Below are 25,632 nucleotides of genomic sequence, written 5' to 3'. Positions count from 1 at the left end.
TCTAGGAATATATCCTAAGAATTCTAAAACACTAATCAGAAGGTATATATGCACTCCTATGTTCATAGCGCAATTTACAATAGCTAAGATCTGGAAACAGCGCAAGTGCCCATCAGTAGATGAGTGGATAAAAAAGCTGTGGGACATTCACACCATGGAATACTATGCAGGTATAAGGAAGAAGGATCTCGTACCCCTTGGCACAGCATGGAAGGACCTGGAGAATATTATGCTAAGCGAAATAAGCCAGGTAGAGAAATACAAACATCACATGATCTCACTTATATGTGGAATCTAAAGAACTTAATAAACTGATTGGCAGAATATATTCAATGACATGGAAGCGTGGATCAAACTGACGAATCTCAGAGGGAAGGAGGGGGGCATATGGGTGGAAGGGGAGAGATTAACCAAACAACTTGCATATGTGCACAACCCAAAGACACAGACAGTGGTGTGGTGAGGGATTGGGAAGGGGGGTGGGGCGGGGTGGGATGGGTCAATGGGGAGAAAAAGGGACACCTGTAATATTTTGAACAATAAAAAAAACCTAGTGGTTTATGTGCGTTACTTCATTTTCAGCAACAGGTAGGAGCTAGTGTCTTCTGGGCTCTGGTAGGACACCAAGGCTCTGGTAGGTTACCTGAGGTCACTAGCCTATTAGCGATGGAGTCGGAATTCAAACCTGGATGCATCTAGCTCCATGGCTCATGTTCTGTCTTCTTGTAGCTCCTCCTCTAGAAAGTGGGAGTAATGAGCCCTACCTTGAAGGACTGTGGAATTAATGAGATCGGGAAGGAAAATGTCTATACAGTCAGGCACAGAGTAAGAACCCCACAAACATGAGCTGCCTCAGCCAACAGCAGATTTCCTTAGGACTTATAATTGTTAAAGACCTATAATTTGGACAGCCTATTGCAGTATAGCTGTTTCCCAGAATTTCTCCAAGCCCTTAGTTACCTTTTTCAGAATAAAGCACAAAGTTTTAAGAAGCCTGCACGTGGAAATATGTATTTGATCTTAGGTCCTTTGTAACCATGGTATGGTAGGTTTGTTTTGATAGTGAAGCTGACAGTGTAGTAATTTAGAGGTGCCTATGTAGTGATTTGAAGGGACCAAGAGGCCCTCTTCCCCCGCCCCCCCAGCCAATAAAGTAAGTTCACTATTACTCGTTTAAAATGCTGTCACTTCTGAGACATTGCTCTGTTAAGCATTGTCCTGTAATTGAAGGGTCTTTTAAAATCAGAAATCCCACTGAAGCTTATTATTAATACACTTAAGTTCTTGGTACCTTAAGGTGATTCAGCTTTTCAGGTTGGGGGGCAAGACCTGCCCGAGATACCAGGCTTTAGGGATGGTAGGTAGGTAAGTTGCAGTTAAAAGGAAAGTCTCCTGGATCTTAGTGTTATCTTAGTAAGGAGTGATTAATAAATCATTGAAAAGGGAAAATTGATTTCGCTTTCATGACCTAATTTCACAAAATATACTCTTGGTGGCCTCAGTCAGTGTTATATTAAAGAAATACTGTACCAAACTCTGAACCTTCCCCTCAAGAAGGAGGGGTGTCTAGAATCTTAGTCTCATTACGAGACATCAGTTATATGTTTGTTGATAGAATTGTCCTTGATTTAAGATGCAGTCAGTTAAAAGTGTACCATTGTGCTACCAACAGCTTTTCAGGATAAAAATGCTGCCATGCTAAATGTGGTCCTTGACTACAAATGCATCTTGTGTTGAGAAATGTTAAAATGAGGGGGGAGTGCTAGTGTCTTAGAATCTCAGGAAAAGAAGGATTTTCTTTTGAAATGATAATATTCTGAATTTATACCTCTTTCCACCCCACCCCACCCCACCCACACTCCCAGGGTCAAAGTCAGAGTGGTGGTCATGGTCCTGGAGGTGGCAAGAAGGATGACAAGGTAAATATGAATCCAGATATGTTTGTGATGTAAACAAATTGTGGAAAATGTCATAGATCTCAGCTGAGTTCTTTGGGGATTCATGAATCTTACAATGCAAAATAAATGATCCTGTAATTATTTAACCAGGCTAAAGATATAGTACCCTTTACATGTTTTGGAAAAGATTATCGACCTAACCGTCAAATAGGTATTTATGAATTAGTGACTTTTAAATGTGTAAAAGTAATTTACACTTTACAGAAGTGTTAAAATAAATTGCTTGTATTTTGGTGTTTAATTTCCTGAGATAGAGGAATTGTCTCAAATTATTTCAACTCAAACTTTTGGCATATAACTGAATTCTGACCTCACTGTTCCTTATTGAATAATTGTCCTTGTGTATCATAAAAAGGTCAATTACACCCACATATTAAAATTGCAGGAATGTAAAATCTAGTGTTTTTTTAAAGAACAATTTTTATTTTTTATTTTAAATATATCTTTATTGATTTCAGAGAGAGGATGGGAGAGGGAGAGAGAGAAACATCAACGATGAGAGAATCATTGATCAGCTGCCTCTTGCACGCCCCGGACAGGGAATCGAGCCCACAACCCGGGCCTGTGCCCTGACCGGGAATTGAACTGTGATCTCTTGGATCCTAGGCTGATGCTCAACCGCTGGGCCACGCCTGGCCGGGCAAGAACAATTTTTAATAGCATCCTAAAAGATAAGGAAAATTCTGTCACCTGGAAACAGACAGTGGCCCCACACAGATAAGTCTGTGTTTTAATGTGATTTGTGTGGTTCTTTACCCCACTGTTCCAAATCTCAAGGACAAGAAAAAGAAATACGAACCTCCTGTACCCACCAGAGTGGGGAAGAAGAAGAAGAAAACAAAGGGGCCAGACGCTGCCAGCAAACTGCCGCTGGGTAATGACAGGGCTCTTCCGTGCTGTCTCTCCCATTCCCGGGAAACTGACTGTGTGGGTAGCTTAGAGGGCCGCATGTGGACGGGAAATGGGTGTGGTTCGGGCCCCAGCTCCATGGCTGTATTCTGTCTCACTCCTACCTGCGGCATCCTCAAGGTTGGAATAAAAGCTTTATTTGGGTTTAATGACTAGCTCAATTATATGACTAGGTCACTTTAAGAAACTTGAACCAGTTCCTCTAATACATTAAAAGTAGTTGTAGATTAGAAAACTCAGGCTGAGCTGGAGTAACCTAGAAACACATTTACCATGAAGAAAAGAAATGCCACAGTATTGGAGTTCACATCATGTGGCGCCTGAACATAACATTTTTCATTGGCTTCCTATAGAACAGAATAAAACTCAAACCAGGCCCATGTGGCCCTCCTTAGCCCCGCCACTCCCTTTGCTGGTCATTCACGCAGCCTGTCCTCTGACTCTTCTGCATGTTGGGGCCTTGCCCTCTGTTTCAAAATGTTCTTCCCCAGCCCTTTCCATGGCTGCCTGCTTCTCACCCCTTTAAGCTTCAGCAGATACCTCCTCCACCCCATCTAAACCAGTTTGTTCCTGCTTAGGTGAAATAATTTTTTAAATCTTGCCTGGTTAAGAAAGAAGTGAGTAAAAAACGTGTCATCAATCTACTGCAATGAATCAATGTGGTATTTATAAAGAATAGATCATCAGGTCACTAGAAGAACATAGAAAGTCCAAAAACAGGTTACATGGATACTTAATATATGATAAAGGTGACATTGTAGTTCTGTGGAAAGAGGATGGGTTATTTGATATAAATGGCTAGCATCTTTTATTTGCTTTTCAAAGAAAATGAAAATAGACCCCTTGCTTTTTACCAGATGGATTATAGATAGACATATGAAAATAAGTAAATTAAAAATATTTCAGGAATAAATTTATTAACCTTATGGGAGGAGAGACCTTTTGAAGAAGTCAGGAAACCCGACACCACAAAAGAAAAGATTGACAGGTTTATATAAATGTTAAAATTCTTGTGTGGCATAAGAAGTGAAACCAAGAGAAACAGCACAAAAGTGTGTGGGGGAAAATGTTTGCTGCATGTTAACATCCCTAGTATTTCACAATGTTACCAGTGGAGGGTGTGTTACAGGCATTGTGCAGCAAGGTGGAGGGACTGAACAGCATGTGTACCCATTGTTAGCTCTGTGGGGAGCAATAAGCCAAAGTAATTTTATCTTCTGGATCTGTGACTTTTTTGCACACGCACACAGTTCAGTTAGTGTATCTCTTTGTATTAGCTGTTTGGTCACAGGCCTCACCCCCTTTTTACAGGCTTGCTTATAACTATAAAATCCCTGTCCCCTTTGCATTTAGGTACTTGCTTAATTAGGGTCACCACATTTTTAACTTTTCAGAGTCTATCCAACTAAAGTAAGCTTATTTTAAGTTTTGTTTTTTTTCCCCTTAAGAATTAACAAGAGGAGGGGGGCTGGGTGGAGGTGGGTAAAGGGTGGGGGGAATGGGGACATCTGTAATAGTGTCAGTTTTTTAAAAAGAGTAAACAATTGTTAACTTCAAGCTTCAAGTATAATACAGTTTTATTTTTTTCAATTATAGTGACACCTCACACTCAGTGCCGGTTAAAGTTACTGAAGTTAGAGAGAATTAAAGACTATCTTCTCATGGAGGAAGAATTCATTAGAAATCAGGAACAGATGAAGCCTTTAGAAGAAAAGCAAGAGGTAAATTGAGAAATTACTATAACTTTCATTTTTACAAACTGAACTCTATTTAAACCCTAAAACTGTCAATGAATAAATGCAATTCAAGTAGTTGAACCATCCAGGCTTTTTTTTTTTTAATTTTATTTTTAAAATAGTACAGATGTCCCCTTTTCTCTCCAATGACCTATTCCACCCTGTCCCACCGCCCTCCCCAGCAGGCTTTTTTGAATCATTATTAGTTGCCTTTTAAAAGCACCAGCTGTGCCCTGGCCAGTGTGGCTCAATGGTTTGAGTGTTGGTTAGCATGCCAAAGGGCCACAGGTTCAATTCTGGTCAAAGGCACATACCTGAGTTGCTGGTTTGATCCCCGACCCTGGTTGGGGCACATGCGGGAAGCAACCAATTGATGGCTCTCTCTCTCATTGATGTGTGTGTCCCCCCCCAACCCACTCTTAGAAATTAATGGAAAAAATATCCTTGGGTGAGGGTTAACATAAAAATAAGTGAAAGTGCCACCTGCTTTGCAAATCTAGTGAACCCTGAACATCACCTACTTTTTAGGTCTAATCTGCTTTTCTTTCTTGGCACAACGTTCCGCAGGAGGAAAGGTCAAAAGTAGATGATCTGAGGGGGACCCCAATGTCGGTGGGGACCTTGGAAGAGATCATTGATGATAATCATGCCATTGTGTCTACATCTGTGGGCTCAGAACACTACGTCAGCATTCTTTCCTTTGTGGACAAGGACCTGCTGGAGCCGGGCTGCTCTGTCCTGCTCAACCACAAGGTGAGGCGAGTCTCAGAGAAAGCTTTCTCCTTCCTCTTAGATCTTCCCCCTCTTCCTGTGGAAATAGGCCTTCCACAATCAAATTCTGTGATCAGCATTGCTTGGTTGTAATGACGTGTGAGCCTTACATCCTTGTGTTAAAGCATAACATTCCGTTAGGTGCATGCCGTGATAGGGGTGCTGATGGACGACACGGATCCCTTGGTCACGGTGATGAAGGTGGAAAAGGCCCCGCAGGAGACGTATGCTGACATTGGGGGGTTGGACAACCAAATCCAGGAAATTAAGGTATGTCTAAGAACCAGTGCTGGGTTTTTAGACTTGGCTTCTTACTGCTGTCTTGTTTAGGGTACTTGGAATTATTTTGCATGTTTTGTTTTCTTTATTGATCAGGCTAGTAACTGACTCAGAGCTTGCCAGCTGTGGTGTTTTGTATTTGTGAATACCAAGTTAGGTAATAGAAATAACAAATTCTGTGATAATTCTTACAGCAGCTGCAGCTTAATACTTTTTACATGTAATGTTTAATAATTCTTTGTGTGAATATGTAATGTCCTCATTGTGTTGACTTCAGCCAGTGATGTATGGGATAGGGTGACTGGCACACACACAGTGGTGGGGTTTGGAACATATTCCCTGCCCTGCCCTGGTCCTGGGGGGAAGTGATCATTCAGGATACTGTGTGCCAGTCCTTTGCAGGTTCTTTCATCTGTAGAAAAGTCATTCAGAGCTATCACAGATCTCCACTGCTGACTTCTCAACAGCTGGGAAATGGCCTAGGTGGTAACAGCAATAGAAAATCTTGCCAGCTCCTATCTATAGTTTAATTTGGAAAAAGTTCCATTTGCTGAGGAAGTGCTTAAATGTTGTTCAAAGCTGACTTCTACTAGGAAGTGAAAGGGAAATTAGGTGCGATTAGGAAGAGAGGCAATGGGTGCTGGGAGCTCCAGTAGGACAGATATCCTTTTCAGCATGTCCCTGCTGCTAATATCAAGCACACTGGTTAAATTTTAGCTTATTTTTGTTCAAAATGAGACATACTCATGGTTACAGTTCACAAATATGGTGATGAACTCAGTAAGAAAGCCTTTCGTTTTTATTTCGTGTTTGTGTTCTGTAGGAATCTGTGGAACTTCCTCTCACTCATCCTGAATATTATGAAGAGATGGGTATAAAGCCCCCTAAGGGGGTCATTCTCTATGGTCCACCTGGCACAGGTATGTGCGCTGTGGGTTTGACACTTTCCAGGCACTCACCTCAACTCTTGAGCAGCAGCATTAGTGAATCACAATTCCCTGTTGCGTGAGGATGCCACAGTCCTTCATTTAAAACGGTGCTCTAATCAACATTTTGGAATTTTTGAATAAGCAACTCCTCTAGAAAAATACCTGTTACATAAAAGTGTATTTATCTGTATAATAGATGCACTAAGAAAGTGAACTATCTTAGACTTGAAATTGTAGACTGTACAAAGTTAGTGTGTTAGAAACAATAGTAGGGATTGCAACAGCAGACACCAGGAGGCACTCCTCCCCAAAATACCTGCTCCGTCTGACACATTTATAGTTCCCAAGAATTCCTATACCTTGAACATACTTGATGTATATGCTATAAAACATAATACCTTCAAATATAATCACTTCAAAACCACTTCAAACATAATCACTTTAAAAAAATGTGAGTCTATTAAAAATAGTTTTTAAGAAAAAATAAAACAGAGTGCTTAACCTTGGCTGTACATTTGAATCACCTTGGGAGCCTTAAAAAACACTGATGTCTGGTCCCATCCCTGAAGATTCCAGTGTATTCATCTGGAGTGTGGTCACGCATCAGAGCCATGGTGAACCATGATTTAAAAGCTACCCTCTGCTGTTCAGGTTAGATTCATTCTCCTGGTCCATTAGTACTAAATATAATATTGGATGACTAAATGCATGAAGGGCCAGCCTGGTGTGGCTCAGCGGTTGAGCATCAACCTAGGATCCAGGAGATCGCGGTTCGATTCCTGGTCAGAACACATGCCCGGGTTGTGGGCTTCATCCCCAGTTGGGGACGTGCAGGAGGCAGCTGATCAATGACGACTCTCATCATTGATTTTTCTGTCTCTCTCACTCTCCCTCCCTCTCTCTGAAATCAGTAGACATATTTAAAAAATAATAAATGCATGAAGGTAAAAAATATATATATTTGGTTCACTATGCAATAAACTGACCTATGTAAGTTGTGCAGTCCAGGACTTAGCAGTTCATTGCTATGTAAATTACAAAGGAAGAAGGTCTTTTGATTGACTTAAAACCACGTACCCAAGAGGGTTTGTGCTTGGGATTGCCCACACTGGAGGGATTGGAGAACAGAATGCTAAGACATCTGAACAGTGGCATTCCTTTTTATCATAGGAATCCACCCATTTTTAATGTCCATTTAAGCTGGTAAGGACAGTGTTTCTAAGGTAAAACACCATGTGATGTTTTTTTTCCTTTGTCTTTTTCCATCTAAAATAGGTAAAACCTTATTAGCCAAAGCAGTAGCAAACCAAACCTCAGCCACTTTCTTGAGAGTGGTTGGCTCTGAACTTATTCAGAAGTACCTAGGCGATGGGCCCAAACTCGTTCGGGAATTGTTTCGAGTTGCTGAAGAACATGCACCATCCATCGTCTTTATTGATGAAATTGATGCCATTGGGACAAAAAGGTACTTTCTTTTACCCGTTTTGTATCCTTTAGAGGTGAAAACCATGGCCTGCACATTGTTTGCCACAGTTCCTGTTATATGGCTCTCTGGATGCTTTAGGCTCTGCTCCCTCAAGTACCAGGTGATTGTCAACCTGGAGATCAGTGTGTCAGTAACCATACCCTGAGCATCCGCTCTGAGCCAGGCTCCATCTAGACTCTGGGGACACAGCCATGAATACAAGTCTCTGCCCTCAAGGAGCTCACAGCAGGTGGGGGACACCAAAATTGGAGACTGAATAAATGATAAAACTTTGGCCATGAAAACTACTACAAAGAACATAATGAGATTTGTAACATGGCTGTTGGGAGGGTATGACATACGCGTTGAAACAGGAATGTTAAGGTGTTTTGTAGTAATTCCCTGTTAGCAGATCAGTTGGGTCCTCAATTCCTTCTTTACTTCTTTTGCAAAGATATGACTCAAATTCTGGTGGTGAGAGAGAAATTCAGCGAACAATGTTGGAACTGTTGAACCAGCTGGATGGATTTGATTCAAGGGGAGACGTAAAAGTCATCATGGCCACAAACAGAATTGAAACTTTGGATCCAGCACTTATCAGACCAGGTCACATTTGCTTTTGAAATTTCATTGTGGAAGATCAATGTGTTTAAATGTATTTTGGGGAGATTGTAAAATGAAACAGATAAAGGCAAATACTGCACAGAATAGCTTAAAACTCTCCCCTTGCACGCATGAGAAGTTGGGCTTGGGCCTCTCCCTGAGCTGGGGCTGCACAGGGCTGCCACTGAAACCTTTGTACCTGCAGGCCGCATTGACAGGAAGATCGAGTTCCCCCTGCCTGATGAAAAGACCAAGAAGCGCATCTTTCAGATCCACACAAGCAGAATGACACTGGCTGACGACGTGACACTGGACGACCTGATAATGGCTAAGGATGACCTCTCTGGTGCTGACATCAAGGTGAGAACCTGCGCTGACTGGAACTCTTGGTTTTATCACATCCATATGAGTTTGGATGTTTCTTCCCAGAGGACCAGAATTTAGAACCAGACCTGGCAGCACTAAACATGGTTACATCCTGCTTTTTATGGGAGGACCTAGGTTTCCGTCAGGTGTGAGTACCAGGGTGTTCGGTAGGGATGGCAGACAGCCTTTTCGTGCTGCTGCCTGCACTGAACGGCATACCCTTGGCATCTGTAGAACTACATTAACGTCTCAGCTAGGAAGTGAAATCTCCCTTTTTTTAAAACAAATTTAATTTTGCACCAGCTATTTTACTTTGAAAAATTGTAAGCCTTCAGAAAAGTTGCAATAATAGTGAACGCCCATATACCCATCACTTTGATTTACCAGATATTACCCATCTGCTTTATCTTTCTATATATATACACACGTTCTTTTCTGCTGAACCATTTGAAATATCCTATGGTCATAACCAACTAGAAACTTCGGTACCATGATGGGGCTTTTATCACATATTGCATGGGTTCTTGGTTTGTTCTTTTTTACAGGTAGTTATTGAAAACAATAAATATATTAGAGTGAATACTATACTGAAATTTATAATACTTAACCAGAATACATGTCCTCTTATGACTATAGGTAAATGAAATGGCCGGGTATAACTTCATCTATTTCTTAGAAAGTGGAGCTGTGAGAACTTACTGACCTGTGAGGCCACACAACTGGCTAGCACCTGAGCCAGTACTAGACCCGGAGCCTCACTTCCTAGCCAGTCCTATTCCTTAATTACTCCAGTCTAAGCTGCCTGAGAGCCTTTGAGAAAATAATTAGAATACTTAACACATTTTTAAAAATCTAACCTTTTCTCAAGTAAATTTGAAAAATTTTGTGTTTGAGTGTCTTACACCTTATTTCAAAATAGCTCTCTCTGAATTGTGTTAGAATGAAAAATAGTTTGCTTTTTGAACATACCGTCCCTTCTTTCAGGCGATCTGTACAGAAGCTGGTCTGATGGCCTTGCGAGAACGCAGGATGAAAGTAACAAATGAAGACTTCAAGAAATCGAAAGAAAATGTCCTTTATAAAAAACAGGAAGGCACTCCTGAGGGGCTCTATCTCTAGCAAACCCCAGTTGCCTTCAAGGAAATGGCTGGGAGTGCCCGACCCCTGGGAGGGGAAGGGGGGAGGGGGGGAAGTTGCCCAGATGAGCCCCAATCCAGTTGATCTTCATTAGCAACACGTTCTGTGCACTGTACCTTCCTGAGCATCGCGTGTGGTACGCCCATCATGCAGTGCTCCATTCCCATTAAAGCGAGCTCTTTCTCAAGCAGTTCATCCTGTTTCTGGAGCCTCCACACCCTCCACTCGGCAGCGTAAGTGGGTGGATTGGGTGTCAGGGAAGCTTCTGGGTGATCACAAGAGTGCAGACTTCAGTTACCCATTGCCCTCACATCAGGCCCCAGAGCTGGTGGAGGAGCTGTCAGGCACCAGCTAAGGGGAAAGACGTGATCATAGCCACATGCCAACCATTGCTGATGCTTCAGCAAAGGCTGCACTCCTGTGGCTTCAGAAGGAAACACCTTTCCTTTCTGGAAGGTCTGGAGCTGTGGGTCTCAGCACTTGGGGGCAGGAAAGAAGTAATGGTGGTAAGAGATGGAGGTTTCCAAGAGAATTTGAGAAAGATCAGGGATGAAGAATCTTCTACCAGCCCTGCCTGCCTCATCCTCGAGAGCATCTAAAGATATCCCACGTAATTCCTGCACTTCTCTCCTCTCTCAATAGTTTAGTCAGTGAGTGGGGCAGCAAGCATCCACTTGGTGGCCAGCTTCCTTGTGTGCTGAGACACTGCCCTAGAAAGGGCTCCAGCCAGGCTGCCCTTCCTTCTTTTTCCCAACCTAATGCCCATCTGTTTCTAGCCAAACTTCTGTTCCATAACACTGGCTTTTCTGGGTGAGTTGCCAAAGAAATTTTTCTTCAGCAATTCTAGAGGTCATGATTTTAAAAAGCCAGAGCAGCTGGACAGCCCTCAGAAATCAAATTGAGGACGTAGCGAGTCTGGGACTCCACCTAAGCGGTGCTGACATTCAGCACAGGAAAGCGTACCTTCGGCACATCTCACGGGCAGGGTGGGTCTGGCAGGCTCCCCCGAAGCAGGAGTCCCTGTTTCTTCAGGCTGTGCTTTCCACACTGGTGCACACAAGCCCCCGGGGGTCCTGAGTGCAGAGCTGGGGTGGGGCTGAGCCTGCATGTCTAACAAGTTCCCAGGCGATGCTGCTGGTCCACAGTGGAGGCAGCACTGCGAAGGCTTAGGGAAGACAAGAAGCTTTACACAATACAGGCCAAACACCAAGTTTTAAATGACTCTCCTGCTCTCATCTGAAGATAGCGCAAAATCTGCTCTCCTACTGACCAGCCCCAGGGGAGGAGGTCCTGGTGTTGAGTAACCAGACCTTATCACGACTGCAAAACCCAAGACTTGGCAAGGACCATGGATGCCAACTGAGAGGGTACATTCACTGTTGTGGGGTTGGCTCTAGCTAGGCAGGGGAGAAGCGGAACGAACAACTCGCACACACCAACCACGTTAGGTTTACTTAGCACTTGGCCCGATTCTTGTCTATGTACATATATACACAGATTTACATATATAATATGTAAAACGAGAATTACTGCATCATTTGCACATCCAAAAAATGTGCGGGATGAAAGACTGATAACCCAGGCACATTATCTAGAAAGAAACTTTAAAAACAGGTCTGCTGACACACGCTGGACACGTGTCACCCTCTCCTCTCGCTCACCCTGGCTCCCACAGGCAGGCAACATGGCCTTGGAGGTGTGGCCCCCATCCCCCCCAGGTCTCTAGTCCTCAAGTAGCAGCTCCAGCTCCTCCACAGGCAGGCGCACGCGGAGCTCCTTCTCGGTCATCAGGTCCAGGATCTCCTGCATCTCATCAGGGAAGTACTCCACAGCGTCCATGTACAACACCTAGGGCCAGGAGAGCCACCACCCCGGTCAGCCAGCGACTTCCTGTCCCAGCAAGCCTGCCCTCCTGCTGCCCCTCCACAGGCACCCCCCCGCCCCACACACACACTGTCCTGACTCGCTTGGCAGCACCTCAACACACTTCTGGAAGGACTCTGAGCTCAGAGGCTCAGTGAAAGGAAGTGAACTCAAGGTGGGACTAGAAGTTGTTGGCAGGCAAGACTGCTGAGTATCTGATGGGCTCTGCAAGGCAGACTTGGGACCCAGATCCCAACACTTGTAGCTTCTGGGCTGAACTCTGGGCAAATGCTGGGAAACCAGCTGCCCGCAGCAACTCCCCTGAAACACCAGCTCCACCACAGAGACAGGAAATGTGCCCATTGGCTCAGGCTGCCCAGGGCTCAGCTCCACCAAGAAAGGCCTGACTGGGCCTTGCCTCCCATGACAAAGGTGCAGGCCAAGCAGACACTGGGAGGACTGACTCTCGGCAAGCAGCTCCTTGGATATGGGAAGATACCATGGTCTCTAGAACTTACCTTTGCCCAGGGACAGTTCTGAAGTGCTTTGTAGAACACCCCCTTGCTTCGGTCTTTATTTCCTAACGAAACCTGAGGTGAGGGGGTAAAACAAAAATGATTAATTGAAACAGGTAGGGTGAGGCCATAGAGACTACCCCTGCAGTGACTCACACAGGGCTCCTCAGCTGCAGCCAGCCAGCCATGGGGACATCCTCACAGTGGCTAGTCTACGCACCGGGGACGCTACCGGGGCCTCTGATGTGCAGGGTCGGTTCCTCCACCAACAGGCCCAGAGTGCTGCCCTTTAACACTTCTGACTGGTCTCATCTCCTTTCCTGTGGGCCCTCAACCTTTCATTACTGACAGTGCCTGGGACCCTCGAGGCCATGTGTGTGTGATAAGGCTGATGACTTTATACAGAGAAAACATCTACTTTAACACTTGCCATTATCTGAAAACTTATCTCAGAGAAAAGGAAACCAGAATTGCTGAGCGGGTAACATTGAAAGTAAACAGGCAGGAATTTCAGTCTGAGAGTGTGCAGATACTCAGCAGCTTTTCTCTCTAGGTATAAAATCCGTAAGTCTCTCCACGCCCATTGTGGGAGCTGGAGCTGCAGGTGGCATCCCCCACTGGGGCCTCTCCCAGGTCCCAGGAATGGATCTCTCTCATGGCAGCTCCTCCATGCACTCACAGTCCACGGGCGGCTCCCAGGCTGGCAGGTGTTGACAGCTGTTCGTGGGCACAAGCCAAGCCCGTGGAGCTGAAATCTGTTCCTGCACTTCCCACCCACCCACCTCCTCCAGACTTTCCATTCCCACAGACCTTTCTAAGGGATGCCAGGTCTCTGCCAGGTGGCTGGTGCTTGGCGTCCAGCATGGCACCAGTGAGGGCTGCTGACCAACTTCCCAGAAACCCTGGCAATAGCATCTAGAGACTCCAATCTGTACCTCAGGAGCTCTGCCCACCAAGGTTGGCCTCCCTCCCTTCTCCATTTTTTCAGGTTAACCCCCACAGTCACCAAGACTATAACTTTGACCTGTAACCAGCATCTGTGATAACTTGTCAGGAAAGGCTCAGGCCTCCCCACCTCCTCCCACACAGAGCTTCCTGGCTGGGGCACTCCTGTCTTCCCTCCCTGGAGTGAGACTCAGCTGTGAGACTCAGCCGTTCTGAGGCTAAAACCTAAATTCACACCCTAGGAGCCAGCCTAAGCTGTCCTTCCTTTGCACAACAAAGGACCTCAATGTCCTCTCCTAAAATACTCGCTCAAGGAGAGATGGTTTCCCCTCATTTTTGAAAGAAGGGTTGTACTACTGCACGTTCTCGACCACCGTATCTCACAGACATCCTGGACCCAGCAAACGCAGGTACGTCAGTGGGCCAGCCTCAAATGAGAACCGCTCTGCAGCTACCAACCGGCCACCAGGAGCTCCACACCTCGCTGGAATGTGCAGAGGGTTCGCGGCCACGTGAACGCCTGGCATGCCGCCACTTTTCTCCGTTCAGGATCCCGTGTTCTAAGACATGCCCTTGGGTGCACCTTCTCCTCACTACAGCGGGGCCTCCAACGGGAAGAAAAGTGCACGAGCACCACCAGACCTCCACGTCCTTCCCCACCTTCTCATCTTCCTCATCTTAGCAAACACCGCCCCCTGGAGAATGCCTAAGTTGGGGCTGAAATCTAACGAGTGGGTAACTCCCGGGCACCCTGTGACCCCACGGGACCAGGACTGGTGAAAGCATGTCTCCTCAGGGAGACCAGGAGCACCTCAGGGCACTAGCCAGGACCAGGCACAGAACTGAAGTCACGGCTTCCGCAGGGGCAGAGCTGCTGATTTTGCTCTCCACATAAAGGCCTCAGGGCCACCGCCAGTCTCCAGAACTAAGCCTCACACCACACGAAGGACTCAGCCAGGACTCTCAGGAAGAGGTGACAGGAGTCTGTGGCACGTGCTGTGGGCCATCAGCCCGGACCTGAGCTGGGTTAGTAACTCTCCCAGCATGGGTGGGGGGGCCAGGGAGAGGGCCAGCGCCATGCAGAGCCAGCTGCCCACCTCCTTTGTGACAGATGCGTGGTGGAGCTCTGCATTCCGAGAGGCTGGCTGGCGTCTGCCATTTACGTGCCATGTATGTGCCTGCTTATCCGTGTGCCTCCTCCACACAGGGAAGCAATGTCTCTAAGAAAACGAGAGGCGAGGGACCTTCGGGCTTTTGCAAAATTGGATTATCTTAACTAAGCATAAACAAACCTGAGCACCTGCTGGTGTGTACAATTTTTTAAAAAAGTCATTTGACAAAACTGACATCAAACCCTCCCCAAATAAATACAAGTAAATCTAGAAAACTCTCACCAGCGTATTCATTCCTAAGAGGAGGCTGGCCCTACTGTAGAGGCTTACTTATGCCCACTGGAAGGGGGACGGAGAGGACTCTTCCCTCCTACAGCTCCTGTAAGTGGGGGCCTTTCAGCACCTTCTACCTGCCAGCCACTGACAAAGTGGGAAGAAACTTGCACTGGAGACAATAAAATCTGATGATTCCCAGTCAGAAATGCCACCGGTCCCTTTCTATGTATTAAGATGTCTCTCATCAGGCCCATGAAGTCAGCTAACTGGCTTATATACTTAAGTTTATCTCTTTATTATGTAGGCAGATAATCAGACTAAAGAAGTCTAAGAATCTTGAAAATAACTGATTTTTGCCAAAACAACAAAAACAGTTTGGCTGAAAGTGCTAATGGGTGTGCAGAACAGCACCTCGGAAAGTCCCCTCAAAAAAGAGGCTTTAAACTAAGTTCCGACCTTAGTGGAAAATTTTACCTGCTCTTTCTGCAAGTCCTTTCCCCCCAGGTTCTCCATGGCCAGCAGTACGTTTTAACTTCTTCGATTTCGCAGAGGGAAAGCAAGCAAATGTGCTCGCGCGCATGTAAGCAGCAGGCAAGCATGTGCAGATGCACGCTGGAAGGTGCAAAGGCACAGCAAACAAGCCAACAACCCTCCTCTACGGAGCCTTAACCCTTCCCTCACACGGCCCCACGGCTCCCTTCTCCTGCCCCTCCTCGCACTGCAGCCCACACCTTGCATTTTGGCTGATTTGGTTTTTTCACTATCAAAGCTTTAGGAGCCCACCAGATGCCTCAGGAGCTGCTAGGGAGAGTCACTGCTCTAATTAACCTTCGGTCCAATGCCAACCTTTCCAAAAAGCTAGAAATTCCCTAAGGGCCCTATCTTTTACAGAACGCCACATTAAATTCTGCACCAAAACGCCCAGCAACTCCCCCGTTATTCTGTCAAATGCCCTGAGTAAAACTGCCACTTGCAACCCCTCCCCAAGTCCCGAGAGACCTGATGTCACCCCCGTCCGAGGGGTGAGGGTGAAGGAAGCCACTGGATACCTGCACTTTCTTACTCAGGAAGGAAGTAGAGTTCTGCATAAATATAAAAACTCTAAGTGTTTTCTTACCAAAAAATTCAAATACAGCCTCCACAATAAAGGACACTGGCTGCCGTGGTCACTGCGGATCGCATTTTCAAACAGGGCTCTGATCCGGTGCGTCAAGCCAGTCTCAGGAATAGTCGCGTACACCTCTCTGCCATCTACCCTGCAAGACAAAGGCTCGTGAAACCCGAGACAAGTTCTGACACCGACACTGCAGGAGGCAGAGACACATTAGTGACAAGAGACGTCAGCAAGAACTGAATCAGAGCTTGTCAGAGGCAGGGCTGTCCCTCAGATCTGTGGATGCTGGGGGTGCAGAGTAGAGATGTGATGGGCAACTCCAAGGCCAGAGGAAGGCTGTGTCCAAGGTCCTGTGGTTTCTACATTACAGAGTCTGCCTAGGAATCACACACCAAGTCCTTGCTTCTCAGGAACCTATCAGAGAGGTAAAGTGACGTGGGAAGAGCTGGGATCTGAAACCAGAGTCCAACTCCAGAGCCTGTGCTCTTACCCACATGCTTTTACTGCAGCTTCTCAGATACTTGAAGGCCTAACAGTCACCACCCACGCACCATAAGCAACGTTCAGGGTCCCAAAAGGCATAGCCTAGGAAGACAGCCACAAAAGCCTCGAATGCAAGATGTTACTACTTGTAGGTCTGTCATTCCCCTTGCAATCTGCTATTCCTATAACACCCAAACACCCATACCGGTGTGCCAGGCCATGGCCCATATTTATTTCTGTATTCCTGAGGCTCACAGGGTGGGGGACATGGCACGCGTTCCATAAAGGTGTGGACACATGAACAAGATGATCTGTAATTACCTCTGGACAGTTTCCACCAGTCTTTTCCTCATTTTCTCAGCTTCAATGGCAAACAACCATGGCTCCAAGGGTTTCGCAGACCTGGTAATTGCATCAAAGAATCTCCTGCTCTTGCTGGCGCTGTGGGACTTGTTTTGAATCTGTACATAGGACCTCCAAAGAACCTGGTTGCCCGGATACAACTTCAAAGCCTCTGAAAGCGCCTGTCGCAGCGGAGCCAGAGGGTAAACACTGACTTTCATGTGGAACCTGAGCAGACTCGTGTGCATCAGTGTGATAGCCTCGAGAACGTTCCTTGCACTCTGTGGGCTGGCACTGTCTTCCAGGCCTGGGCCTTCTGGGGTAACAGAGCCCTTCAGTTTTGGAAATACCTGCTCATATATCTGCACAGCAGCATCAATCCCTATGGTCAAATACTGGAAGAGCATAAAGCATTTAACCACGCTAACTAGGCGGTTAAGGGAAGCTGGATCAGGAATACAGCTCTCCCCCAAACAGTCCTGCAGTGCATGCTCATAAGCCTTCCGAGCTTTCAAAATGTGAACTGCCAGGACCTGCCCGGTGTAGGGCCCATAGGGACTGTTCTCAGCCAGCCTAGTTAATATGTGAACAGCTCGGGCCTCGGTGGCCACTCTGAGGTCCGGTGCCAGCTCCAGCTCCAGCTCAGCATAGAGCAGACTGAGCTCACAGACCTCAGGGTCCTTCAGCTCTCCGCTCCCTGCCGTGCTGAGTGCTGTATCAAAAACTTTTCTGGCATCCTCTGTGTTGCCGAGCAACCACTCCAGATGTGCATACTGCTTCCAGAGGCAAAAATTGTTGCGGTTTTCTGGCTCCTTAAGGAGATTCTTGGCTAGTTTTTTGCAGTTCTTCCCTCGTGACTTTAGCCTCTTCTTGTTTTTAGTGTGCAGACACCAAATGACCTAGAGGTAAAAAGAAAAGTATGACTCCAAGTGCTCTGTGACTCTAAAGCAATCCCGCTATCCTGCCAGCTTGAGAAAGCCGCACAAGGCATCTATACTTCCTTCATCACATGTTTGGTAAACATTTAGGCTCTCTGAGCCGGGAAACAAATCAGGATTTTTTTACTGAGGCCACAGGAACTCCAAAACGAACACATCCAGGTTTCCATCTGAAACCTCTTTAAACAAGGCTTACCTACTCTAAATGTTCTTCTTCTCCAAAGAGAGGCAGCCACCCAATTTTATCAGACAACCCTATTTTGATAACACAACCTGGTGTGTTCAATCTGTAGTTGGAGTGTCAGAACTTTGGGTATTAAGAATATACTAACTTGCGGCCAGCAGAGGGCAGAAGAGTCCATCCTAAACGAATTTCTGGCAGATACATAGATAAAAAGAGCAGGGTAAGTAGCTTATTTTATCTATTTTAGTAAGCCCCTAAATCCTCTAACCCTACTTAAGCTTAAGTTTAGTTCTTAACACTAACAGCTCACATAATCACAGGCATCTGGTAATACAAGAATCAACACAAACAGCCCCAGCCACTCCTGCTTTCTTCTTCACTGTGGCCCCTCAGAAGGGGCAGCCACACCAAGTTCCTTTAGGGTCCCCGAAAGAGGAGGTGCTGTGGCCCAGGACCCTGAAGAACACCAAGAGCCTGAGAGTCCATTTATAAACATGGACAAAAAGGAAGTCCCCACGCAGGGGGAAGGGGCCGGAGTTACCTTTGCGATCTCGTACCGCAACCAGGAGGAACAGAGCTGAGACCTCTCCCTGCCTGAAAACAAAGGCATCACCAGGTGGAAGATGTTGCGGATGAACTCCTCGCCCTCTCGGCTGTGACCCCTGGTCCAGCGCCGGCAGCCCAACTGGTCTGTGCGACCAACACAGCTGACGCCGGAAAAGGAAAGGTTGAGAAAAGTCAATGGCTGTTCGTCATAAAGGCCATTATCAAAGATGCTGTTCTCATCCATGGCCAGATAGAGGCAGGAGGCTGGAGGGCTGAAGCCAGAAGGAACACCCAAAAACTGCAGAAAGGCCGCAATCAGCTGGAATTGAAGATCTTGGCTGGAAAGTCGGATTAGAGACTGTCCAATATCATCAAACAGCACCTGCAATAAAGACACAATAAAGTGACCTGTTCAGGGGCTCGGTACTACAATAGACAGACAAAAAGGCCTTCACAATTTCCCCACAATTCTCTTCATATGAATGTATAATGATTCGACATTATGCGATTTTAAACAGACAGGAGTTGGGTTTTCTGCAAGATGCAAAAAAAACTAGAGGCTCCACAAGGCAACCCAGAGAGGTGCAGGGTAAGTGTTGGGGGCCCTGCAATGCTGCTAGGATTCTCACACTCCTGGGGCTTCTCTGAAGGAGGGAGGTCCATGAGCAGGCTGAAGCCAAAAATGTCAAAGTAGCCTGCCGGATTCATAGAAAATCTAGAATCATATCCACTTCTGAAAGCACACACAATTGCTTTGTAGTTACAAGTGTAAACTTAAGACAGAAGAAAAAAAACTTTATGATTTTGTGTTGTTTTCTTTTGTACAAAACTGCTTCAGAAAATGAAAAATATGCTTAAAAAATAAATACACAGCAGCAAGTTAAGAAGGAAACTACAGGAGTAATGAACCATGTAAAGAGCAATTATAAGAGCCTAATACTAACTGTGAGCATTTGTAGCTGACTTCGGGTAATAACTTTAAAATGTAAGGCCACAGAGACAATGCTTTACATCTGACTGGTCTTTGTGGCTATGAGCAAAGAGAGACTACCAGAGTCAACTAATCAAAACCATCCATTAAACAGAAATCTTCAGGTTTTGAGCAGAGAAAAAGCTAGGTGAAAAACTGTTCACAGCAGGAGTTTGCTCCAGAAATGAGCTTCCAGGAAACTGCCAAGATTCTGAACCTTGAGAACTGACTTCTTGGAAGGGTGATGAACTCTCTAAAATCCTCAAGCCAAAGAAAGACCCCAGTCCTCACTGAACATTCCAGCTGCAGCCAGGAGAGGGAGCTCACGTGCAGACTCGCCTCAAGGCAGTGCCCCCACCAGGCACAGTCGGTTCAGCAGTGAAGAAACAGGCAAACATCTCCACCCTCGAGGCATGTAACAGTACAGAGGGTTACAGACAAGGAGCCATGCCAAAGCTGACAGGCCTCCCACTGCGAAAATCTCTCAGTCTACACCTACACCATGTTATGTTATGTTGTATAATATTGTATTATATTACATGCCAAGCAACAGAACTCTTATCTTGTGAAACTGGGTCAATTCTAGGTATCAAAGAGAATCTTTTCCTTTATTTTAAAGAAAAACTTCCAGGGCTGCTGGCCACTAGACAGAGCAGCATGTACCTAGTCATGCAGTAACAGTGAATAAGCTAGCTAATGGAAGTTAAATGCCTGGCGCACAACAGGTTGTAAATGCTAGTTCCTTCTCCAACAAGACAAGCTGTATGCCGACTGTACACAAATGGCCTTACATCCAGTCCCCCTTGTCTTTTGGAGTCAAATCTAGCTGCTACATTCCTGAACATATAAGTAGGGTGGGGAAAGTGGACACAGCTAACGAACCTAGGACACTGATTCTGTGTTTTTAAACCCTGAGCCCTCCAGCTTCCTGAACAACCGGGAAGACAATCGCCAGAGGGTGACCATGAGAACCCACCCTCCTATTCAGGGGCAGGAATTATGGTGTCAAGTGCCTCTAAGTTCCCACAACACCAGCAGCCAATGATATTCTACCCTGGTTTCCAGTAAGAGGGAAGTTTCCACAGACAGGAACGGAAGTCAGGCCAGTATCTCCTAAGCCAGGCAAGTGCTCAGGGAGCCCAACACTTTCTTTTAGGTACCCAAACCCAATGGGAATGGGGAGAAGGCAGAGACCCCCAGGGCTGGCATCCCCTCCTGCAGTGGGGTACTTGCCTGTCTCTCTGGATCCTCACAATCTTCCTCAGTTTGCTTCTTGGTCTTATCAGGGCGCCATGGCCGCCAGTGCCTCTGGTCTCGGGACCGCTCAGCAGCCAGCCAGATCTGCCACCTGGGCAGAGTCTTATCTTTAATTTCCTGCTCATCATCTTCCGGTTCATCATCATCATCTAGACAAGAACAAAACTTCTAGTTCATCTAACCAGCAAATAAAACCACCATCAACACCCAACCACCCTGTATGCCAGCTACTATGGTAGGCAACTGGAATGTCAGGTTGAGTAAGACGGAGCTAGGCCCCGCCTCTGGAACTCTCAGTGACCTTTAGAGACTCTCCAATAATCACAATCAAGTTCCCAGGAAAAACTGGTAGGTTAGCTGATGAAATCAATGGTTTTTAATGCTACTACACCAATTAAAATGGGAAGGCCACATATTCTACAACAGACTGACCACAGAACTCTCTGTAATGATGAAGCATTCTATACCTGTGCTGTCTGACCTATCAGCCACCACCACATGGGACTTACTGGGCACTTGAAAGGTAGCTGGTAGAAGATATGAGTTTTTAATTTTATTTCATTTTAATTAACTTTAATTAAAACAGCCACATGTGGCTAGTGGCTATTATTGGACAACACTGTTGGGCCATGGGGGTAGGGGGAACTGTGTATCTTTTTTCATCTTCTTATGAATCTGTAAATATTTCAAAATAAACAGATAACAGAAACCCCAAAGAATTCAAATAAGTGATATTCTAAACCCAATATTCTATCTTAACACTCTTCTGAATTTCTCAAAGAAAACTAAAATTTAATTATCAGCGTCTAGTGATCTACATTTAAAGTAATCCATGCTGAAAAATTCTCACCATGAGAGAAGTTATCTGGTGAGTCACGTGACAGATCTAGATACCTGAATTTACTACACTAGGAATCAAAAAGATTACGTCGTTTTAAACAGACACATGTATAACAATTACAGACTAACAGGAAGTGATGGTACAAGAAAAAATAAACTGTGATGCTATAAAAGAATACCTCAGAATCCACAATAAATCCCAGCTACTCTCTAAATGCCAACCTCGTCAGGAAGGACAAGAGAACTTAAACACAAAAAATGGTTAATAACTAGTTTTCTGGAAACAAGAAACTTGCAACCTTTCTTCAGATCCTGGTGTTGTAGAGGACACCCTCTAAGTCCAATAGAAAGAAATACATTCAATTCATTAAATTCCAGAAACTGTCCAGGAAGGGAATGTGGAAAAGCTTGCAGGGTACCTACACACCACCACACTCCTAACCTGATGTTAAAAGTCAAGGTTCTGACACCTGCATTACCTTACTGAGAAAACGAACTTCACATCTGATTATGAGTGACTACTGGACATCTGGACACTTATCAGAGCAGTGATGTTAACTTAAGTCTCTGGGCACTGCCACAAGAACTCTATATCCTCACAGAAGTGCCAAATATGGGCAACTGCAGAACATAAATACCATGCACTGTAAGGGATTCGTTCATTAACAAAAACAAAAAAAACAACCTAAAAACACAGAGCCATGCTGAGTTGGTCACTCAGAGAACGAAAGAGTTACTACCAAGAAGACCTGTTTACTTTTTGGTCCTACATGTGGTCCTGCAGACTCAGTGGCTAAAGTGCGATAGGTACTTCCGCTGTGCCTGCAGGTTACTTTCTTCATGTCTGACACCGCAGGTCAGCCTGGAAAGACCATTCAAAGGGAAGTCGAAACGGCTGAGGCTGTGACAGCCAAGTGAGGCATGACTGTCACCTGATGGTACTGCCCAGAGCAAGGTTATCCCAAACACCTGAAGGGCTCAGCTTAACTGGTGACAGATATGCCACCTGGCCCAGAGCTCTGCACTGCCATGCAGATCACAGCCAATCCAAAGTTTTTCATTTCTCAGAAGAAACCAAAGCCCAGGAAGGTGATGCCTGTGAAAAAAGGCTGGCTGAGCCTGGGCGAGGGGGGCTAGTCTGAGTGCCCACTCTTTCTCCCTCCCACTTTCGATGAAACCAGGTGAATGAGGCTATCAAGTCCTATAAAGTGGCTGGTCTGAACTGAGATGTGCTATAAATAGAAAATACACACCAGATTTCAAAGAGTTCATATGGGGAAAAGATGCAAAATACCTCATTAGTTTCTTAATATTGATTAGATGTTGAAATGTTAATGTTCTGATATACTAGGTTAAACAAAACACATTATCAAAATTAATTTCACCTGTCTTTACTTGTTTAATGTGGCTACTAGAAAATGTGAAGTTACACATGTGCTCGAGTTATATTTCTACTGGACAGTGCGGTTTTAGAGGGTAAATCTGGAAAGCACTTTGGCATCACTTAGAATGACAGTTAATTATTTTATAGTACTCTTTAAAAGGCAGGTTTTTGGGTTTTTTTTTAATATATCTTTATTGATTTCAGAGAGAGGAAAGGAGAGGGAGAGAGAGATAGAAACATCAATGATGAGAGAGTCATTGATCGGCTAAGGCAGGTATTTTTCAAAGGATCTGGACATTGCCAAGAAAACAGACTGTCTTAAATCCACACTAAAATGGGGGTGGGAGGTTAGTAATAAGGTGAGTTCTTCAGGAGCAGCCTATCAGAGGAGAAATGAAGTATTTCTTTGGGAAGAATTCAGACGCTCAGAGCATTATGTAGTGAGGGGGGGTCAACTGCTTCAAAGACTCCAAGGAGGGAGAACAGTCTACTCTCCCGGGACATCTAGTTAATGTGCTTTTCACATTTTGATGTTTATACTGATAAATGGCTTATACATATAAACAAATAATTATGAAGACGTAAAAACAAGTTCCAGGAGAAAAACTCACGCAGTACTGAGAGGTGCCTTACCTGGGTTGATGACCACCCAGCCTCCCCTCTCCTGCTGGTGCATCCACGCCCTCCAGCCTCGGGCGCCCCTCTCCCCAGCCCGGGGCTCTCCACTGTCCCAGAAGGGCTCAAAGAATTCCACCTGTTCAGGTGTAAAACAGGGTGGTTAGCCTAATTTGCACCAAACTGCTGAGTCACTGGGCAAATTAAGTGCTAACTGGCATAAGAGGGCGATGCTTCTTGCAATCTTGCCTGTCATCAGTCTCTGAAGCAGATAGGTGACACACACCCCAAAACAGAAAATGTAATTATTTAGTGTGGGAGGCTGCCTCCACGGCAGCCCCCAGGACTATCCCCCTGCCTTGTGGGATTCACACCCTTGATTGTGGGCTGGACCTAGAATATGGCAAAAAGTGATAGGATGACACTTCCAAGTTTGGGTTACAAAGACTGGCCAAGGTCACTGAGAAGGGCAGGAACAGAATGGTTTCCCAGTTCTGACCCTGGTCAGCCAGTCTAACAGGAAGCAGTGGCCTCACCAGGCCCCCTAACACACACCTGAAGTCCTGTTGCTTTCCAGACCTTCTGAGGGGAAGGGGAGTCAAGGTTCAACAGGACAGACTCTGAGGTCTTGAGGACATGGCTACATCTCAACTAGCTGTTCCGAACACCTGGCACAGTGTCCAGCACCTAGTAGGGACTCAATAAACGCTGTTGGCTCAGTGCTACAAATGGTAGGCATCCAATGAATTAAAAGGTCTGCATGCTAAAGCCTGGCCCTCCCTCATTCATCTGGACCTTAGGTCTGCAGTGTGTGGGAACCAGTTCAGGGGCAATAAAAAATTCCACGTGGAACAGAATGTGAACACAGCAAGGAACAGGAAAGCGATCGCATTTTCAACCAACAATAAGGACTTTAAAAGAGAGCCAATAACTTGCTCAATGAAAGCTTTTGTAAAATCGCTGAAGAGGATGAGCAGGCTTCCTATGGGCACACCATGGGCCAGGAGCTGCAGGATCATCCAGCCTGAGCCCGGGGAGGACTGTGTCCAGGAGAGCCACGAAAAGCAGGGCAGACGTCCTGGTGTGGGCCCTAGACACTGAGTGCATGTCAGCCACCTCAGGAAGGGAACTGGGAAGACTACACTCCCTCTTTATAGGTTTTACTTGTATAAGAGGGAGGGAAGAAAGCACATGCAAAAAAAGAAGGTTTTTTTTTTAAAAAAAGTGTGATAAATGGTTATAACCAGTGTATTTATTCCACAGAAATATAGACCAGTAATACCAAACTCTGTCTGTTCACGGTGACAAAGTCTCTTACTCGTAAAGATACAGAGTCATCAAATAAAAAGCTTTATTTCAAAGTTGTCATGTAAATACTTTTCAATTACCTGTGCTGTATTTAAAACCTCAAGAGCTTGGATCAGGTTCTCCTGACCCCACCCCCATGAGTAACTAACTACTCTCGTCACAGACAGCGAGTGTCAGCAAAGGGGTGGCACAAGCACGACCCTGATCCTAGTCCCAACCCCCAATCATACACCCCATGCTCCACAGGGCTGGCTAAGAATCACTTCTGTGGCACAGCATACCCTTAAGATAGCAAAATACGTCTTAAAATAACTGTTATCTGGCTTATTATACTAGTAAACAGTTATATCAATATTCACCAATATTCTTTAACCCAATTTTGTCTGGGGGAAAAAAGATAAAAATAATGATGATAAAAATAGTCTTTACAGGTAATTCACAAATGCTCCACAAGATGGAGGTCTTAGCCTCTCAAGAAAGGCCTTTTGGAAGGTCACCATGAATCCATAAATCCTACCATCCTCCACCAGACCTCTGCAGAGCAGGGCGCTGAAAAGGCGGCTTTCTTACATAACAGCTCTATGATGAGGTTTTCTTAATGCTTCACATCACAAATACTGGCCATGCTCACTTGTCACCTGAATGACTAACCTCTCCCATTAGGATAGGTGCTAACAAAGTACCAGCGTGTCATCTTCTTGGCAACTAGAGTGAAGACCTGAGGCAGTGGAAAGGTTAATGGGGGAAGCGACACAAGACTCACCTTAGAACGCACAAAGGTAGGCCG

At 45.5% G+C, this 25,632-nt stretch overlaps 2 protein-coding genes across 2 annotated transcripts in view; one reads left to right on the top strand and one right to left on the bottom strand.

Moving 5' to 3' along the window:
- Window positions 1–1,888: 1,888 nt before the first annotated feature.
- PSMC1 (proteasome 26S subunit, ATPase 1) lies at window positions 1,889–10,340 on the top strand. Its single transcript, XM_016205696.2, has 10 exons — window positions 1,889–1,919; window positions 2,736–2,832; window positions 4,464–4,588; window positions 5,171–5,356; window positions 5,516–5,644; window positions 6,477–6,573; window positions 7,858–8,047; window positions 8,502–8,653; window positions 8,856–9,010; window positions 10,001–10,340. The coding sequence occupies exons 3-10, from the start codon at window positions 4,529–4,531 to the stop codon at window positions 10,133–10,135; spliced, it is 1,104 nt and encodes a 367-aa protein (XP_016061182.2). The 5' UTR covers window positions 1,889–1,919; window positions 2,736–2,832; window positions 4,464–4,528; the 3' UTR covers window positions 10,136–10,340.
- The window catches only part of NRDE2 (NRDE-2, necessary for RNA interference, domain containing), a 37,604-nt gene continuing 22,047 nt past the window's right edge, over window positions 10,076–25,632 (bottom strand). The window contains exons 8-14 of the mRNA XM_087818601.1: window positions 23,556–23,676; window positions 20,675–20,847; window positions 18,467–18,853; window positions 16,783–17,702; window positions 15,982–16,120; window positions 12,535–12,606; window positions 10,076–12,001 (exon numbers count right to left, since the gene is read on the bottom strand). Coding sequence (XP_087674727.1) covers window positions 11,876–12,001; window positions 12,535–12,606; window positions 15,982–16,120; window positions 16,783–17,702; window positions 18,467–18,853; window positions 20,675–20,847; window positions 23,556–23,676 — 1,938 coding nt within the window. The 3' untranslated portion in view covers window positions 10,076–11,875. The remainder of the gene's footprint in view (window positions 12,002–12,534; window positions 12,607–15,981; window positions 16,121–16,782; window positions 17,703–18,466; window positions 18,854–20,674; window positions 20,848–23,555; window positions 23,677–25,632) is intronic.

The sequence above is a fragment of the Miniopterus natalensis genome, chromosome 1, assembly GCF_054644295.1.
Source record: "Miniopterus natalensis isolate mMinNat1 chromosome 1, mMinNat1.hap1, whole genome shotgun sequence".
Classification (NCBI taxonomy): Eukaryota; Metazoa; Chordata; class Mammalia; order Chiroptera; family Miniopteridae; genus Miniopterus; species Miniopterus natalensis.
This window is presented reverse-complemented; position numbering and strand designations above follow the sequence as displayed.

Excerpts from the sequence above, each read along its gene's own strand:
- PSMC1 (XM_016205696.2), top strand. The coding sequence starts at position 4,529 with ATGGAGGAAGAATTCATTAGAAATCAGGAACAGATGAAGCCTTTAGAA. Across the intron at positions 8,048-8,501 it reads GATGCCATTGGGACAAAAAG|ATATGACTCAAATTCTGGTG; the intron begins GTACTTTCTTTT and ends TCTTTTGCAAAG. Across the intron at positions 8,654-8,855 it reads TCCAGCACTTATCAGACCAG|GCCGCATTGACAGGAAGATC; the intron begins GTCACATTTGCT and ends TTGTACCTGCAG.